Source organism: Rhinopithecus roxellana, chromosome 12, assembly GCF_007565055.1.
Source record: "Rhinopithecus roxellana isolate Shanxi Qingling chromosome 12, ASM756505v1, whole genome shotgun sequence".
Taxonomy (NCBI): Eukaryota; Metazoa; Chordata; class Mammalia; order Primates; family Cercopithecidae; genus Rhinopithecus; species Rhinopithecus roxellana.
The window spans coordinates 127,336,824-127,355,217 of NC_044560.1; the positions used below are offsets into that span (position 1 = coordinate 127,336,824).

The 18,394-nt window shown below is 41.5% G+C and overlaps 1 protein-coding gene across 1 annotated transcript in view; it reads right to left on the bottom strand.

Moving 5' to 3' along the window:
• Positions 1-294: 294 nt before the first annotated feature.
• FAF1 (Fas associated factor 1) overlaps positions 295-18,394 on the bottom strand; it is a 522,933-nt gene continuing 504,833 nt past the window's right edge. The window contains exon 19 of the mRNA XM_030912634.1: positions 295-553. Within this exon, the coding sequence (XP_030768494.1) occupies positions 470-553 (84 nt within the window). The 3' untranslated portion in view covers positions 295-469. The remainder of the gene's footprint in view (positions 554-18,394) is intronic.

The following is an 18,394-nucleotide window of genomic DNA, read 5'->3' on the forward strand; positions in this document are numbered from 1 at the left end:
ATGTCTCAGTTGACTTTTTTCCCTCTGCCCCTTAAAATTAGGTGACGAAGTAGAAATTCAGTCATGAAAATAAAAAGACATATATCAAATATACAGCATCCTGGTGTCACAGAACAGACAGAACTGTCCTAGACGCTGGGGAAAAGATGGGCACTGGAGAGGTAAAAATGCTATTTAGTGACCACTCCTACTTGCAAATGCATTCATCACTGAAGGAGGGTGAAGTGCAGGGGTAGGGGAGGGTGGCAGAGTTGTAATTCTCTGTAATGAGGGTTGGGAATATATACTCATGGATGGGAAATCTTAAGTAGCTATATTTATTATTACTTTTTCCAGCAATTTTGCAAGAGGCAGAAGTGTGACATTGAATTGAGTGAGACGAGCGTGTGGGTGGGTTGGCGAGGAGCCCTTCTCCTGACGCAGGCTGCTGGCTTGTCAAGGAATGGCTGGTTCCACCGCTGGGCCGTGTTTACTCTTTTGCTTCAAGGAAAAGGGTTTCTTGAGGGAACAACTTTACCTCCAATAATGACTTATTTGGGTCCAGTTGAGTTACCTAAAAAGACAAAGAACACATATTCAAGAGACTGAAACAAGCACTATATTCTCTACACGGCATTCATTTTATCTATGCACACTGATTCTGAAACTATGCACTGGCATGAAGTCTCGCAGTATCTTAGTTGATCTTCAAAATAACCTGCAAGGCAGGTGTTGTCATTCTCATTTTATAAGTGAGGAAACCAGGGCTCAGGAAAATCAAATCTCGTAGTTGAGTTTGGTGGAGGTACCTTGCCTCCTGCACAGCTCAGCCTGGCTGGCAGAACAGGGGCCCTTTGGAAAGGTGCTGGTTAACAACTGACTGGCATTCCTAGGGACCTCTGCTTGGTTAACCCCTAATAGAGGGGAGGGACTTTTCTGCTTGGTGGGACTGCAGCTAAGCCTTTGGAGCTGATCTTCCTATTAGAACTACGTTATAAAGTGTAGAATGGCCATTCCACCATGCCCAACGATGAGTATCTCCCCTGGTGAGGGGAGGCATATCATATCCTTGTTGACGGTTTATTTAGTTTGGAAAAAAAAGAGTCAATATCATAATACAACTTTATATTTTAAAAATTAAAAAAATCATAATTTTGTAATATGAACTATTGAAAGTCAAGCTAGACAAAATCTTGGCTCAGTGGGATACGTTAATTATACAGGGATCCTAAATTAGGTTTATGCCTTCCTAGGCAAGGGGCAGGGATGGGACACGAAGGTTTTCTGAATTTGCGAGTGAGAGAAGAAACAAAACTTTCCTGTTTATCAAAAGAGGTCAGGAATGTTTAAAAGTGGAGTAATACTGGTTTAATGGAAAGGACACAGGTTTTGGAATTAGAAAGACTCTAATTACAGCTGTGTTGGCTATCAGTTTTGTGGCTTTGGAGTTAGTATCAACCTTGCAGGACTGACTGTGAGAATTAAATGAGAAAAAATACATAATTAGCAAAGTGTCTTGCCCAGAACAGGTGTTCCATAATGACTGCTGTGTGTGAGAGCAACTGTAAAGATGGCGGACACACAGATAAATGGGCAACTCCAAGTGTGTGATGGGAGGGCAAGCAATCTCTAGTCAGGCCTGAGGCTGCTGCTCTGCTGGTCTGGGCCTGACTGCAGCACCTGAGGCAGGCAATCTTATCTTCTGCTTAACTCAAGCTGCTCCTAATAAGATGGTTCTGGTGTCTTCTTCCATGGTGGGGTGGGGGATATGGGGAAGGGGAAGCCTTGGGGGCCAATGCCAAGTATCAAAGGCATGCTGGTAAGGGGAAGGAGAAACTATCTTCAGCTGTATCTAGATGGAAACGTGGTATGCTCAGGAGCGTCATTAAAAAGACACATCCACCCCTGGAATCCTCTCTGCTTGTAAGGAACTCAGAGCAAAGCACACTGTATTTGTATCTCTTGGGTTGTGGGCAGATGGACAGGCAAGGAGTGGGAAGGGCCTAGCCTGCTGTCTATCTTCCAATGCACTGAGGGGCAAGCTGCTGGCAAATGTTTACCCACTTCCCCAATTAACGTACAATACTGCATTGGCTTCTGTCAACAAACAGAGCTACACTGCCTCTGCTTCTCACTCGTTGGCATTTTCTGTCCAGCTGCTTCTGATATTGTTCTTAATTAACATGCCAGAGCTCTTCCAGCATCTTCTACTTTGTTATTTATGGCTTGTAAATATGATGTTTGCTGGGAGAAACGATCATTGTAATAGTGTGCTAGGAAGCAAAAGAGGGTGGAAGGCTGAAGTATCAGGCCTGAGTTGCACCATGCTGGGGTTGTCATATGCAAGATTAGAGATTCATAGACTGCACCCAGTTTTCATATGAGAAAGTTGTGTCCAAGAAAAGTTAAATGGCTTTCTTTGGTCACTTTGAGTGGGAGAGCTGGAATTTGAGAAGGAGGCAACTAAAATTTCTTGAATGCCTACTATATGCCAGACAACATATCCATACAACAACCATGAAAGACAGTGGAGATGATTACATTGAAGCTCAAAGTGGTTACCACTTGTTTACAGCCATATGGTTAATAAGTGTTTATACAGCACAATGGTTAAAAAGAGTGAAGCAAACCTAGAGTCAAATCCTAGCTCTGTCACTTCTTACCAATATGACCTTGAATAAATTACATAACCTGAGAGCCAGTTTTCTCACCTGTAAAATGGGAATCATAGTTTCTCCTTCCTAGGTTGTTGTGATGATAGTTAAATGGAATAATGTTGGTGCAGCCTCTGGTACAGTGTCTGAGCCAGTGAGTACTCACTAGGTTGTAGCCATTAGACTGGGTAGGGGCCCTGATCTTTCTAACTTCAAAGCTGCAGCTCTTTCACCAAAACCTCCTGGAATCCTGATCTATACCAGGCTATCTTTCTTGTTTCTTCCCCACTTCCCAGCAAGAGTGCCCCCTTTTCCTGATCGGGTAATGCCTCCATCTCTGGAGAACCCCGTCTACAGGTTCGGTGAGGCTATGTCACCACTGGACTGCTCGAAGCAAATACGACTGTGCTGACTGCTCCCTCTGGTGCCCTAAAAATAACATCTAGCAATTTTTTTTCTTTGAAGGTCATTTTAGGTAAGAATTTGAAAGTGAGCAAAACAATCTCTATTTCCATTCTCATTTGCCTGGCTGGACAAACTGATTGAGGGAAACCTAGGGGAATGTAGGACATCATGTTTCTCCCCAGCAAGATGGTGGCCACACTGTGAAAGTGTCCTGCAGCGCTCTGGGCCCCGTTCAAAAAGGACATGGAGCATGCCAGGAGGGACCTCCTGCTTAGGGAAGAGCCTAAAAACTATGTTCTCTGAGAGACAGCTAAAGAATGGGAGATATCTCCCTGGAGAGGGGGCACTGAGAAGTGGAGGTGGTGATGTTGCTATACAGGTAGGGAAGGGGCTGTGCTAGCCCTCTTTGAATATCTGAAGGGCTGATAAGTAGAAGATAGAGCAGATGTGTTCTGTGCAGCTCTGGTGGATAGACCTAGGGCTGGTGAAATAAAATCACAGGGAAGCAGAACCCAGCTAGTCAGAAACAACTTTTTACAGACAGACAGCAGCTGCTGGTGTGGCTACTACTGCTTCTCTTATCTTTCTCTCTCCTCTCTCTATTCTTTATTTTCTTGTTCTTCAGTCATCATCACAGCAGCAACTATCATTTATTGAGTGCCTAGTATGTAGCTGGGAACCATGCTAAGTACTTTATGTACTTTTTATATAGTACCTTAACTAGTCCTCACAACAGTTCAGTGAAATAGGTATGATTCTTTCCATTTTACGAATGAAGATACCATAGGTTATCTTGCCCAAGGCTGCAGACAGAATAAGGTTTCACACTCAGGTCTGACTCTAAAGCTGATGATATGAATGACTCTGACTAACATGTCAACAGGCTGCCTTGGGGAAATGGAGGGTAGGGAGGGTGGGATGGATGGGTGAATTCTCTGCTGTTCCCAGAAGCACTCAAATAGGGGCTTACTTGCAGATGATGATTATAATAGCTATTGTTTATTGAGCATTTACTTTATGCCAGGTATATTTCAAGCACTTTAATATAAAAGGTAGGTTATCTGAGTTAGGGACAATTATTTTAATTGTATTTCAGTAGTTTTTGGGAAACAGGTGGTTCTTGGTTACATGGGTAGGTTCTTTAGTGGTTATTTCTAAGACTTTGGTGCATCCGTCACCTGGGCACTGTACATTGTACCCAGTGTGTAGTGTTTCATCCCTCATCCCCTGCAACCTTCCCTCTGAGTGTCCAAAGTCCATTATATCACTTTTATGCCTGTGCATTGAAGTAAGGACAATTATTATCCCCATTAAGCCAAAAGCCAATGGAGAAACTGAGCCCTGGAGAAGATGAAGTAACTTGCCCAAGGTCTCAGAGCTATTAAGGGCAGAGCCAGGCTGTGAATCAAGGCAGTCTAGATTTGGAACCCACTACATTATATTGTCAGAGGTATTGCTGAGAGTAGGATTCACATAGAGAAAGAAGTTGGATGAGATGATCCTGAAGTTGTTTCTAAACAAGCTTCCGGGATATAAGATCTTCACTTTAAGAACAGCAACAGGTCAAGATTCAGGAAAAAAGTCCTGAAATGTTTATAAAATATAAATACAAAAACCCAGTCTGAGCTTGTGTTGTGCCATTTACTTGGGACGTTACTGAATTATTGACTCTCTAAATCAACAAAGCCCACTTTTTGGGACTCCTTGGGGGAGAAGGGTCATTCTCAGATAAGAAGTATGGCTTGACTTTGTCTATAGTTAGAAAAGTCAGCCATCTTGACATTTTCTTCACTGTACTTGGAAAACCTGAATGGATATATTTTCTCATTAGTTTAATAATTTAGCAAATTGGCTTTGTGAAACACGTTTATGTAACAACAATGGGACAGGTGTTCTTTGCCCAACAGAGCTATTCCTTTCTAGATCAATTTTGTTAGTAGACTGAAATTTCATATACTGTTTCTATTACTTCCCTGGGCTTCGGTTCCTTTAAAAAAAAAAAAAGCCTATCACTGCTGTAAGAAAAATGTGAATCCGTGTGACAGATTCTCATCCTAGGCCACACTGCGAATCCTGGAATGTTTGGGGGCAGAGGGAAGCTCCTTAAATGCCAAATTACCTAACCCCTTCATTTCATAGAAGGGCAATCTGAGGCTTAGAGAGGTCAAGTGACTTAGCCGAGGTCACACAGTTGAATAGGAGCAGATGCACACTCTACCCACAGAGTTTCTGACTTCTGTTTTGGGGTTCTTTCTAGTCACATCATTCTGCCTCTCACTTTTTAGTACCTGAGCATAAATATAATACTACAGGATGAGTACCACTAATGAAAAAATTCAAATTGTTTCAAAATACAAAACTTTTTGAGTGCTGACATGATGCTCAAAACAAATGCTCCTTGGAGCATTTCAGATTTTGGATGTTCTGATTTGGGATGCTCAACCAGTAGGTAAATGTTACAAACTCTGAAAAAATCCAAAATCCAAAACATTTCTGGTCCCATGTACTTCAGATAAGGAATACTTAAATTGTACTATTAGGTTGGGAGCTACCTGAGGGCAAGAGCTGAATAATACGAAAAAGAATAGCAGCAGCAATACTTGCATGGCCCTTCACAGTTTGTAACAAATTTACACAAACATTAACTCACAATCATGTGAGGAAGCTAGATCTTTTACATTTAATTTTGCTGAGGTAATGCTTTCATTTTGAAATTGAATAGAAGAAAGTCTGGATCTAGTATCTTACTTTTAGAAAAAAATGCTAGGTTGGACTTTTTTCTTCTTTTTCTTTTTAATGTTCCTAATGCATTTAACAGTTTATGGGGGAAATGCATTGCAATAGTTCTTGGAAATCAGCCCCACTCTGTAGGTTAGGAAACAAGACCCAGAGACTGGATTTGTCTATTATCACATAGGAAGTAGTAGAGGTAGAACCAGAACCCAGGCCTTCGGCTGGTTCCCTAATAATTTTCATAGTAACTCCCCACCTCTTACAAGTGGCCTAAAAGGGTTCTCTCTCATTCCATGAGTTACAGGTTTCAGGTTCAATATGTGGAACTGGAAAACAATAAACCAACAGAGGCTTCTCAAAATGTATTCCTGCTTTTAAAGTAAAATTTGCATTTGAGAAAGTTCCAGCATCTTAAAGGCAGAAGAGCTTTCATTGCCAAATTTTGTCTAGTATTTGTTTGCTTGCCTCTGGTGACCAAGAACCTTCATTCTCTAGACTGTGCTGGTAGCACTGTGAGCTGAGGGGACCCTGCATAGCCAGACTCCCAGGAGCAACCCTTTGCCACACTGGCAGAAAATCTGTAAGTCTCTTTGAGAGATCAAACTCCAGAACTTCATCCATTCTCATCTTACTTCTTACGCCAATGTCAAGGACAAGCAGGTCCCATCCTCTACATTAGACACAGAGCAAAATCAGTTTCTCCAAGCTTAAGGAAATCCATCCCTTCGGTTATGGACTATGTACTTCAGAAAACCCTCCCCTTTCTGAATTCCTCTGTGCTGACTGCCAAGGCTGTACATTATCTAATGTTATCAGGATATAAAGGACCAGACTATATGGATTCCAGTCCTGACTCTAGCAGTATGACTTTGGATGAGTCACTTTTCTTGTCTAGGCTTTAATTTTTGCATTTTTAGAAGTGTGAGGGTGAGTCAGTGGAGTAAACTGGATTGCAGTTGAGCTTTGGAAATAAAATACAAACACTTAAATTCAAATCTCTTAGCCAAGTCAGTAAGATGCTTGCTCGTGCTCCAGTTTCCTTCTCCACTGGGTGAAAGGTTATTATAGGGATTGAAATAGCCATCAAGGGCCTGACGCATGGAAGCTATTATGATTCAGTGCCTTCCTTATGTGTAAGTAGATGTCATCTACGTGGTTTGAGCTCCCCAGTTGAAGTGGAACTGTTGAAGTGTGATCCCAGGGAGGGATACCTAGGTTGGATTCCCATTGCTATAACCTCCCAGCTGTCTGATGACCTGGGCAAATTCAATGTTTATTTATAAAATTGAGACCTTTTTTGCCTCCCAGAGTTGTTGTAAGGAGTCAATAATATAAAACTTATAACTCTTGTTGGGGGAAGTATTTATTTCACATTTATGTATCCACATGGAATGACTTCTAGATGTGTTCCCTATCTCCCATACAGGGGTGAGAACAAACTTATTTGCCTGGTGAATTTGGGAGAAGGATCTGAGCTCAGCCCCATCCTTTCCCTTTTCTGGAACCAACCTGCTCTTATGTTACAAGGTACGAGGGCCTGCAGTGTCCAGCTATACCATGGACTGGGTGGACAAGTCTGTTTAATTTATAGGCAAAGAATACATCAGCTAGCCCCTTGGCTGCTTAATCTCAAACCATAATCTCCGATCAACGTTTCTGGTAACAAAGGTGGTATTTTTATCCCACCTGAGTCCTATGTCTATCTTTCAATTTGTCTTATGTCTTTTAATTAGTCTTGAACTAGTTAAGTGAAAGGGTGTTATTTAATGGCCCTTAAAATCCCAAATACTTCTAAGCAAGTACTTAACAATTAGGTTTTGATGTAACATGATACAAGGGTCACAGCCATTTCTTTTTTTTTTTTTTTTCAAGTTCTGTTTGGTCTTGATTAAAAGATGGGAAAATCAACTAGTCAGGGCATAAATAAATTTTAAAATACATTTCCCATCTGAAACATAAAGCCACAACAAAGATTATTCTTAAAGAGATGCTTCTTTAAAGCCAAGTTATTTAAACACAAAAAGAATGTGCTACTAAACTTCCTTCTGAAGAATGCATATATAATATTATTTTACAGTTCTCAAAACACTTTCACATATATTATCTAAACCTTAAAGCTATCCTAAGATTGGATTCATTTATCCTGAATTTTTACAGATGAGAACACCAAAGCTCAAATAGGGACATTTCTCATGTACAGTCGTACAACTAGAAATTGTCAGGGCTCAGATTTGAACACAGGTCCTTTCCTTTCGAATACTAAGCTCTTTGTACTCTGAGGCATATTTATGGGCTGCATATGTAAGTTCCCAGATTATAGTCAAACTGACTATATTTGCTTTTGATTTTGTTCAAAATTAGCATTTACTTTGAACTTGGGGGAACAACTTTTTCTTTTTTTTTTTTTGAGACAGAGTCTCACTCTGTTTTCAGGCTGGAGTGCAGTAGCATGATCTTGGCTCACTGCAACCTCCGCCTCCTGGGTTCAACTGATTCTCCTACCTCAGCCTCCCAAGTAGTTGGGACTACAGGCATGCGCTACCACGCCCAGCTAATTTTTGTATTTTTGGTAGAGACAGGTTTTCACCATGTTGGCCAGGATGGTCTTGATCTCTTGACCTCGTGATCCACCCGTCTCGGCCTCCCAAAGTGCTGTGATTACAGGCATGAGCAACGGCGCCCAGCCTAACTAATCTTTTTGGTATTCTATGAGTAACCTATTCTATTAGTTACTCTATTAGGAAAACATGCTATTAAATATCAGAAACTTAATAAGTAATTATTAACATCATCACTATAAAAAGTTATCATGGCTGGGTGTGGTGGCTCATGTCTGTAATCGCAGCACTTTGGGAGGCTGAGGCAGGCAGATCACTTGAGGTCAGGAGTTCAAGACCAGCCTGGCCACCACGGTGAAACACCATCTCTACTAAAAATACAAAAATTAGTTGGGCGTGGTGGTGCACACTGTAATCCCAGCTACTCAGGAGGCTGAGGCAAGAGAATTGCTTGAACCTGGGAGGCAGAGATTGCAGTGAACCACGATCATGCTACTGTACTCCAGCCTGGGTGACAGAGCAAGACTCTGTTTAAAAAAAAAAAAAACAACAAAAGCTACCATTCATTTGGTGTTAGGTGCTAGGCACTATGCTAGTTGTTCTATATATTATCTAATTAAATGGTCACAACAATTCCATGAGATAAGTACTCCTATTATTTCCATTTTACAAATGAATTCTCTGAGGTCAAAAATGGTTCAGAGACTTGCTCAAGATTACATAGCTAAGAAAGAGAAGGCCAGAATTGTACCCTGGTATGTGAGCTTCCAGCCTATATCCAATCATCACCCTTCACTGCCTCTCAACTTCTGACCTACTTCTAAACGGGGGACAGTTAACATGACTAACTGGCTTTCCGTTGGGCATAAAAAATGCCGCACTCTGCTGCTATGTCATGGCTCATGTCCCTAATGGGCTTTGCTGTTCCACACAGGAACTCAAGCTGTCTTTTGTTACTGTCAACTTAGTCCTAACAGCTAATCATCTATTTTCTTTAAACACCTTTTGATGAGCTAGGAATCCCTAAAGAAAGCAGTTATACCCACAAAGTATCAGAGAGGGAACTTAGGGGAATTGCTGGGCATATGCTGAGTCGGGGTATAAAAAAAGCTTTGGTAACGATAAAGTCCTTTGCAACATAAGAGATTACGATTATTATTATTAATAATAATTATTATAAACAACCACAACAACAATGCCAGTTGTATATCTTAGCAATTTCTTCTCTACCTTTGCTGCAGGTGGTAACACACCCCAAAATGAAATTTCCAATCTGGAAGGGTTCCACTGTGAGACTACTCTATGGTTTATCTCAGCTTCCTATGCAGTTGCTAGGCCAGTCTGTCTCACAGGACCACAGGAAAGAAGTGGTACTGGGGTGAGGGCTTCCAGGAAACAGTGACAGATGCTCCTCTTTTCATTATTGAACTGTGACAGAACAATTGGGGTGCTACAGAGTAAGGCTGGGTGGGCTTCTGTGGCTGCAAAGCATAGGTGTCGAGGGCATTTTCTTTCTTTGATGACTTTTTTAAGGTGGGAAAGACAGAATGAAAGAAAAATTAAAGCAAGAACAAAGGGAGAAAAGATTAAAATAAGAGACGAATAGAAATTGTGTCTTGTAGGCTGCCCTGTTTGTTCTTTGTTTTATTAAATTATAATAAAGGTAAAAAGAGCTAACATTTATTGGGTGCTTACTAGGTGCTAACTGTGCTACGTGCAGTATAAGCACTACTGCAGCTCTATGGGGGAGGTATATTACCTCCACTTTAAAAACGAGGACAAGAGGCTCAGAGAGATTATATAATCTGCCTAAGAATGCACAGGCAGGAAGTGGCAGAGCAAGGATTTAAAACTAGGTCTGACTTCAAAGTCTTGTGTTTTTAACCACCACACTAGATTATTTTAGTACTGTAGTCATGTACTAGACTATTTATTCTTGCTTGGGAAGGACTGTACCCTTCGTGTAACTGAAATGCATATTTCCCCCATAACAGAGTGTATTATTGCCTTAGGCATTTGGGCAAAATTTAGTCATTCAGTTATGACACAGCTAGTAATTGTTAGATCTGGATGGGTCTTTAGAGGTCATCTCTGTAGCATATGGGGACAGAAAAGCCCAGTGAGTGGAAAGAACTTACCCAAGTTTATTCAGCATTCATGGCAAATCTGGATTCTTCATTCCTAGCCTGTGCCTTTAGATGGACTGTTTAGTGAAGACACCAACTCTAAGGTATTATAATGTTAAAATGGTCTCAAAATTGGCACACTGTCAGGGACAGCAAACAAGAGCTGTAACCTTCTCCTTGCAGTGGTATCCCTGATGGTGGCTTTGGTCACTGTACTATTAAATGACAATATAAGTGGGGAAGGCCCAGAGGGGATTCTATTAAGAATGGAATGGGAAGGAAAAAACCTTCTTAGTCTAAAAACAGGAGATGATCCAAATCTTCAGAATGAGAATAAAGAACATAAAATGAATATAAAAAGAATGAGAACAGGCATGTTTCCCCATCCTGGAAAGTCCTGGAATCTGGAAGACATAATTTCAAGTACATAAAAGGAAGTCCTGCTTTACAGAACAATTTGCAAGTTCATTGTCCCTGAAAGCACAAACTGGATACAGGCAAATTCATGAGTGAAGATTCTGTAGTGTGGCAAGACAAACCTAATGCAGATGAGCCCCAGCAGTGTGCCCAGCTTACAGGTATGCTAAGATACTGATTCTTCTCAACGCCTGGGGCAACCAGGATCCTCAGAGCTGGGTTGCTTTTGACTCTGAGCAGCCTAGTATGGTTGGTTCTCCAGTAAGACACACAAACACTATTTTCAATGTGTGCAGTGACTTGAAAAAGACCAGGAAACACTGAGTTAGCGGACATGCCTCACTTTCTGAGGCCAATACCATGGAAGCAGCCAGGTCCTTGTATAAAAGGTTGGTCCATAATGCTAACCACTGTGTTTGGAACAAGACATTAAGAGACAAATGAAAGAGGAGACACCTGTTTTCTGGTTAGGTTTAGAACTGTTAACTCAGCTTAAAAGCCTTCTGAGAGATCATGATTATTGTTAGTCTCAGAGTTACACTACTAGGCATGGATTAAGTGCTAATTAGGGAGGCAGTAAAAAAAAAAAAACACTGGTGGCTTTTAAATCCTAGCACTGCATGTGTGCTCTTGAGTAAGTCATTTAACCTCTTACCATGAGATAAGATCCAAATTTCTCATCTGTAAGTTGGTGACAATATCACCCAACACCACATGGTCTCTTAATAGACCATGTCCCTCTGGGTCTATCTCCTTCACATTTCCACTTGTGAGAGAGTTGAACAAAATGTCTGATCCTGTCCTTCTCCTTCTCAACATTCTTAAATGACTCCTTGCCAAAAGAGGATAGTCCCCTTTTGCTTTGGCCTCACTTTCCCAGTTTGTACATGGTAGTGTTTCTGAGAAGGCTCCCAGCAGGCCTTCAATAAAAGACAAGGCTGGAAAGACAGTTTGCACATAGATCATTAAGAGCTCAAATACCTTATTAGGTGTCATTTAAACTTCTGAAAAAATATTTTCTCCTTGGCGTCAGAAAGATCTGGAGTGGTGGGCTAGATGTGCTCCTCAGGCCAACTGGGCTAGGGAGAAAGTGGCCATTTTGAATGAATTTTAATATCCAAGCAGGGCCATGCGAGCTGGTGCGTGCATTACTCTGCACGCAAACACCACTCAAGAGCTGAGGCTTTGAACAGGAGTTAAAAGAGTTTAGTCCCTAACGACATACAAAAGACTTGCCGGTGTGATTTATTCTGATGTATTTACTTATCCAATTACCAAAACAGCAGGAGATCATTAAATTTTCTAGTTACCAGATGCAGCACGTTCAATATCTTAAATGTTACCAAGGCTCTCTCTGAGCTATTTTGATAGTACATTTCATCTGCCCAAAAGCTTATAAAACTGGAAGGCAAGAATCATGAACAGAGCAGGTGTTTTCTTTGAAGGCTGGTCCAGCAGCGGCCTGTACAATATCAAACCTATACCCAAATTCCCAAACTCCCGGGCTGAAGCAAAAGTACCATGATGAGAAAGAAAAGTATTTAGGAAGAGAGGATACTAGGAAAGTGGTACTTGAAGGTGGCTGGAGATACGCATTTTACCTGGCCAGCCTTTTCTTCATGCTTATTCCCTATCATTTTAGTTGTCATATCCACAAAGGGTCAGGGCTCAGAGCTGGGGAGGAGAGTCAGGGAACAAGCATCCTTTGGGGAATGGCAAACCTGCCTCCTGACGCTAGCATACTGCTCTGATTACCTGTGTGGTCTAGGACAAGTCACTTTTCGTCCTCTGAGTTTCCTTGTCTGTTAAACAAGAATGTTGATATCTGTCTGGTGTACCACCTTATGGACCTGCTATGAGCATTATCACAGCTTGTCACAGTAACAACATTTTAGAAGTGGCAAAATATTTTCTCTCAAAAAATACATCAAATAAGTGAAATCTGGGTCTAAATTTTTGAACGGGTGGTAGTGGCTTGGCCCCAACATTGCTTACTATGCTGATCTCTAAATATTATCCTCTCATAGACCCTATGTGCCAGACAATTAGAGCAGTTTGCTATTCCTCAAATATGTCTTGTGCTTTTCCTCCCTGAACCTTTGCTATGTTGTTTCCTCCACCTAGACTGTCCTTTCTCTCCAGTTCTACCTGTCCCAACCTATATATCCTTCAAGACTTAGCTCAGATGCTACTTTCCCCATAAAATCAGGCCTGAGTGACAGAGCCTAAATTAATCTTCCTCCTATTCCTGTAATAGAGTTAATCATAGCTGGCATCATTCACTAGGCCATAGGCTCATGGAACACAGTGACCATATATGTTCATTGTGGTCTCTCCCTCATATGCCTATCCCATTATCCTGCATGTGGTCAATCCATGTTAACCAAACTAATACCTTAATTTCACCTTAGGATCCTCAGACAAGGAAGTTGCCAAGGTCTGCTGGCTGACTCAAGGTCAGTGTTTAAAGTGGAATGCAGGTACTGGCAATGCCAACCCTGTCTTTTGCTAAAACAGCATTCTTATACTTTGACCAGGCAAGAGATCCTATGGGATCTAGCTCAAGGGATCAGCTACGGTCTCACACTGAGTTATCTGTTGTGCCTTTTGATTATTTGTTTATGAGTCTGTCTCTCCAGTCAGGTTGAATTTTGAGGGCACATAAGAGATTTTACTGGCCAACTATCCCCAGGTCCTAGCATACTGCTGCAAACAGTGTAAATTCACTACATGTTTGCTGAAAGACTGACCTACTGAATGACTGAATGGAAACTCCCATGGAGTCTAGAGGAGCTGCATCCTCAGACCTCTTCCCCTAGCCTCATTCCTACAGCAGGCAGACTCCGTTGGTGATACCATCAGCAGGTCATCCCAGCAGCTCCCTTGGCTCTGGAAGCTCTCTAGCTCTAGCTTCCGTCAGTTCTGCTGCACAGACACAGGGGCTGACAATAAGTCTGCATCAGTTGCCTTTTCAGAGGGGACAGAATTTTCCCTATTTAAACTGCTGTTGGAATTGGCTAATTAGAAGGATTTAAAAAATCTTAATACTCTAAACAGAGAAAACTGGTTCTGAATTATTAAGCAACATTTTCAATGCATTTGAATAACCTTAAGTGACTTAGCTGCCACCTGATCCTAAGCTCTAGCTCAGATAAATAAATGTGAAATATTGTCAAAGCCTTGGCTTATAGGAGCCTCCAGCTACAGTAAATAAAAGCTTAAGTCCTCACAAACTGCCTGGGACAGAGACACCGTCATATAAAATGAAAGAAGATGATCTTAAATAAAGCCAGTAGGACCAGGAAGCCAATGGTTTTGTTCTAGTTTTCGGAAGAGAGTTGTCAATGGGGCATGTATTATCACCATCCAGGTCATTTAATCATAAAATCACATAATATCAGAGCTGAAAGAAAATTAAGAAAACACTTAATCTCTTTATATTTCAGATAAAGAAAAAAACACCCAGAGACTTATGTACCTTGCTTGAGATCACATAACAAGTGGCTAGAAGAATTAAAAATTTGCATCAGGAGACATGGCTCCCAGCTTAGCCCCATTCCCACTGCACTACATTCTTCTCACTTCTGTTTTTTTGGATTAAAAAAATTTTGAGGGCCAGGCGCATCGCTTGAGGTCAGCAGTTCGAGACCAGCCAGGTCAACATGGTGAAACCCCATCTCTACTAAAAATACACAAATTAGCCGGGCAGTATATGGCATGCACCCGTAATCCCAGCTACTCAAGAGGCCGAGAAAGGAGAATCGCTTGAGCCTGGGAGGTGGAGGTTGCAGTGAGCTGAGATGGCACCACTGCACTCCAGTTTGGGCGACAGAGTGAGACCCTGTTTAAAAAAAAAATTATTTTTTTAGAGATGAGATTTCACTATGTTGCCTAGGCTAGAGTGCAGTGGCCTATTCAGGTTCAATTATAGTACACTACAGCTTGGAACTCCTGGGCTCAATTTATCCTCTTGCCTCAGCCTCCTGAGTAGCAGGGACTACACTGCAGGCTTGTGCCACCCACATTCTTCTAAGAACGTCTTGCTGGAGATATCGAAATGATAGGCTGACAACTGGCTATAAAAACACATCTGAAAATTTTAATCAGATGGGTCACTTCTGGTGCTCGAGTTCTAGAAACTCCATGCTCCTGGCATGCCTCCTCCCCCAAACTTGGGAGTTTTACTTCCAAGAACATGCAAGGAGGGGCAAGAGGAGGGTGAGAGAGAAAGAAACCAGGAATGTCACTATAATGTGGCCCCTCACTTGCCTGTCCTCAAGCTATGAAGATATCATGAGTTTCTGACTGGTGAGATGGAAAATATAAAACCAACCAACCAACCAACCAAAAACAGTGGATGCCTGAATAGCTGGGAACATTTTATTTCTTCTAATTTATTTACTAAACAAGTATTTCCTGAGTGTTTACTACATGTAAGAAACCATGCTAGGTCCTGGATTATAACAGTAAACAAGACACTATTTCTGCTCTCAGAAGTGTACAGTCTAGGGCAGAATGCTGACAAGAAAAGAATTTAGAACAATGAAATTCAGAACAGTAAAGGGCCACAAGAGGGAAAAGGGTACCAGGAAACCACAAGGAAGGGAAATGCCTGATTCAGCCCTAGGGTGTCAATTAGTTCCACATTTCTCTTTCCTCCATGTCTCAAACTTCGTATGTACTGTTTTTTGTTTAAAAAATGTACACCTTACCTTCACTTTGTGACTATGTAAACTTGAACCAGCCATTTCTGCTTTTGGTTTTTCTAAGCCTTGAGCAAGTTACTTCCCATTTCTGCATCTCAGTTTTTTCATCTAGAAAATAGGAGTTTTTCCCCTAGTTTTCACAGTAAAGAATGCATGCACGAGGAAAGCTTGTTCACACAAAGTCTTACATAAAGCCAATTAGAGGAAGGAAAGTGTAAAAAAAAAAAAAAAAAAAAAAAAAAAAAAAAAAAAAGGAAATAGCAAAAGAATCTTCAGGTTTGGGATACAGCCAAACCTGAAGATTCAGATTTAGACATTAAACCTGAAGACTTGAGGTGCTGGTTCTGGACGAAGAACAGGGTGCGGTTTTGATGAAGCAGGCTGGGGCTGCAGTTGGCACTGCAGTGAGATCTGGTATTTGATGCATGTGCTAATGCATTCTAGAACCCCACTACTGGCTTTGAAAATTACAAGGAGTATCTAGAAAAGGTTAATCTGCACACATACACATTTGTTTGTGTTTACAATGGGGTTATTATACAGACTTTAAGTGAGTAAAGAGTGTCTGCGAAAGCAACTAGAATACGGAGCACAGAACTAACAATTTTTAATTTATGGCTGGATAGAATCAGATTAAATTGTATGTACAGCCTTCAAAAGTTTATTTGATTTCTTGGTCAGGTGTGGTGCCTCATGCTGTAATCCCAGCACTTTGGGAGACTGAGGCAAGCAGACTGCTTGAGGTCAGGAGTTTGAGACCAGCCTGTGCAATGCGGTGAAACTCTCTCTCTGCAAAAAAAAAAAAAAAAAAAAAACAAAAATTATCCAGGCATGGTGGTGTGCACTTGTAGTCCCAGCTACTGGGGAAGTTGAGGCTGCTGTGATCGCACCACTGTACTCCAGCCTGGGTGACAGAGTGAGACCCTGTCTCAAAAAAAAAAAAAAAAAAAAAAAAAGAAAAACTTTATTTGGGGAAGGGTAAATAATTTTGAAAATGTTATCGACTGGGCGTGGTAGCTCATGCCTGTAATCCCAGCACTTTGGGAAGCTGAGGCGGGTGGATCGCCTGAGGTTGGGAGTTCAAGACCAGCTTGACCAACATAGAGAAACACCGTCTCTACTAAAAACACAAAATTAGCCGGGCATGGTGGTGCATGCTTGTAATCACAGCTACTTGGGAGACTGAGGAAGGAGAATTGTTTGAACCTGGGAGGCGGAGGTTGCAGTGAGCTGAGATTGAGCCATTGCATTCCAGCTTGGGCAACAAGAGTGAAACTGTGTCTCAAAATAATAATAATAATTTTGAAAAGGTTTAAGTATATCAATACACATAAACAGTAATAGTCACTCCATTTTATGTTCAGCACAGTATAGGGAAAGGACCTGGGTTTTGAGAATCAAACAGTGATATTGACACTTACTGGACAATATTGAGAAATTTAAACTCTTTGAGCTTCAGTGTTCTTATTTGTAAAATGGAGACAATATCTACCTTTCAGGGAACTAATACCTGGCATACAATAGGCACAAAAAGAAATAGCTATATTCATTGTCATCGTTCCCCACCATTCCAAGTGCTTTGTAAATAAGTTAGAAAGTGGTAAGGGCAAATTTTTTAAGGCTCTGAATTCTACTCAGCTCATCTGAAATGGTTGTAATAACCTCAAACACATTTAAAAAATTCCTGGCCGGGCGCGGTGGCTCAAGCCTGTAATCCCAGCACTTTGGGAGGCTGAGACAGGCGGATCACGAGGTCAGGAGATCGAGACCATCCTAGCTAACATGGTGAAACCCCGTCTCTACTAAAAAAAATACAAAAAACTAGCCGGGCGAGGTGGCGGGCGCCTGTAGTCCCAGCTACTCGGGAGGCTGAGGCAGGAGAATGGCGTGAACCTGGGAGGCGGAGCTTGCAGTGAGCTGAGATCCGGCCACTGCACTCCAGCCTGGGCGACAGAGCAAGACTCCGTCTCAAAAAAAAAAAAAAAAAAAAAAAAAAAAATTCCTTCGTGCACTTCTTTGATCTGGTCAGAAGCATACAATGATGGGTTTTCTCATATAATAACACTGGTTCCCTCAATATGTCTGTGGTTTAGCAACTCTTTCCTCTTTCTGCTTTCAATTTCATCATAATAGCTTAGAAATGCTGAGCATTTACTATGCTAGTGCTTTATGCATATCGCTTCATTTCATTTTTACAACAGCTCTATGAATTACATACTATCATTATCCTTACCCTACAGATGAGGAAACTGAGCTACCTAAAGGCTGAGTCATTTACACAAGATCAAACACCTAAGATATGGTAAAGATGAGATTTAGTCTGGGACTCCAGAACTCAGTCTCCTCTGTCCCGCCTTTTTTTTTTTTTTTGAGACAGAGTCTTGTTCTGTCACCCAGGCTGGAGTGCAATGGCAATATCATGGCTGACTACAGCCTCAACCTTCCAGGCTCAAGCAAATCTCCTGCTTCAGCCTCCTGAATAGGTGGGACTACAGGTATGTGCCACCATACCCGGCTAATTTATTTTATTTTATTTTTAGTAGAGAAGATGTCTTGCTACATTGTTCAGGCTGGTCTCAAACTCTTGAGCTCAAGTAATCCTCCCACCTTGACCTTCTGTAAATGCTGGGATTACAGGTATGAGCCACCATGCCCAGCCCAGAACTCAGTTTTTTAACTACTACACAATAAAGTCTCTCTGTGGCTTATCTTCAAATCTGCTCCAGTCACTGCCAGGGGCATTTTCTGGTGTTGAGCCATCCTCACAGTTTAAATCTCTATTCTCTGCTAGAAAGTACCATGTAGACTTTCTCCTG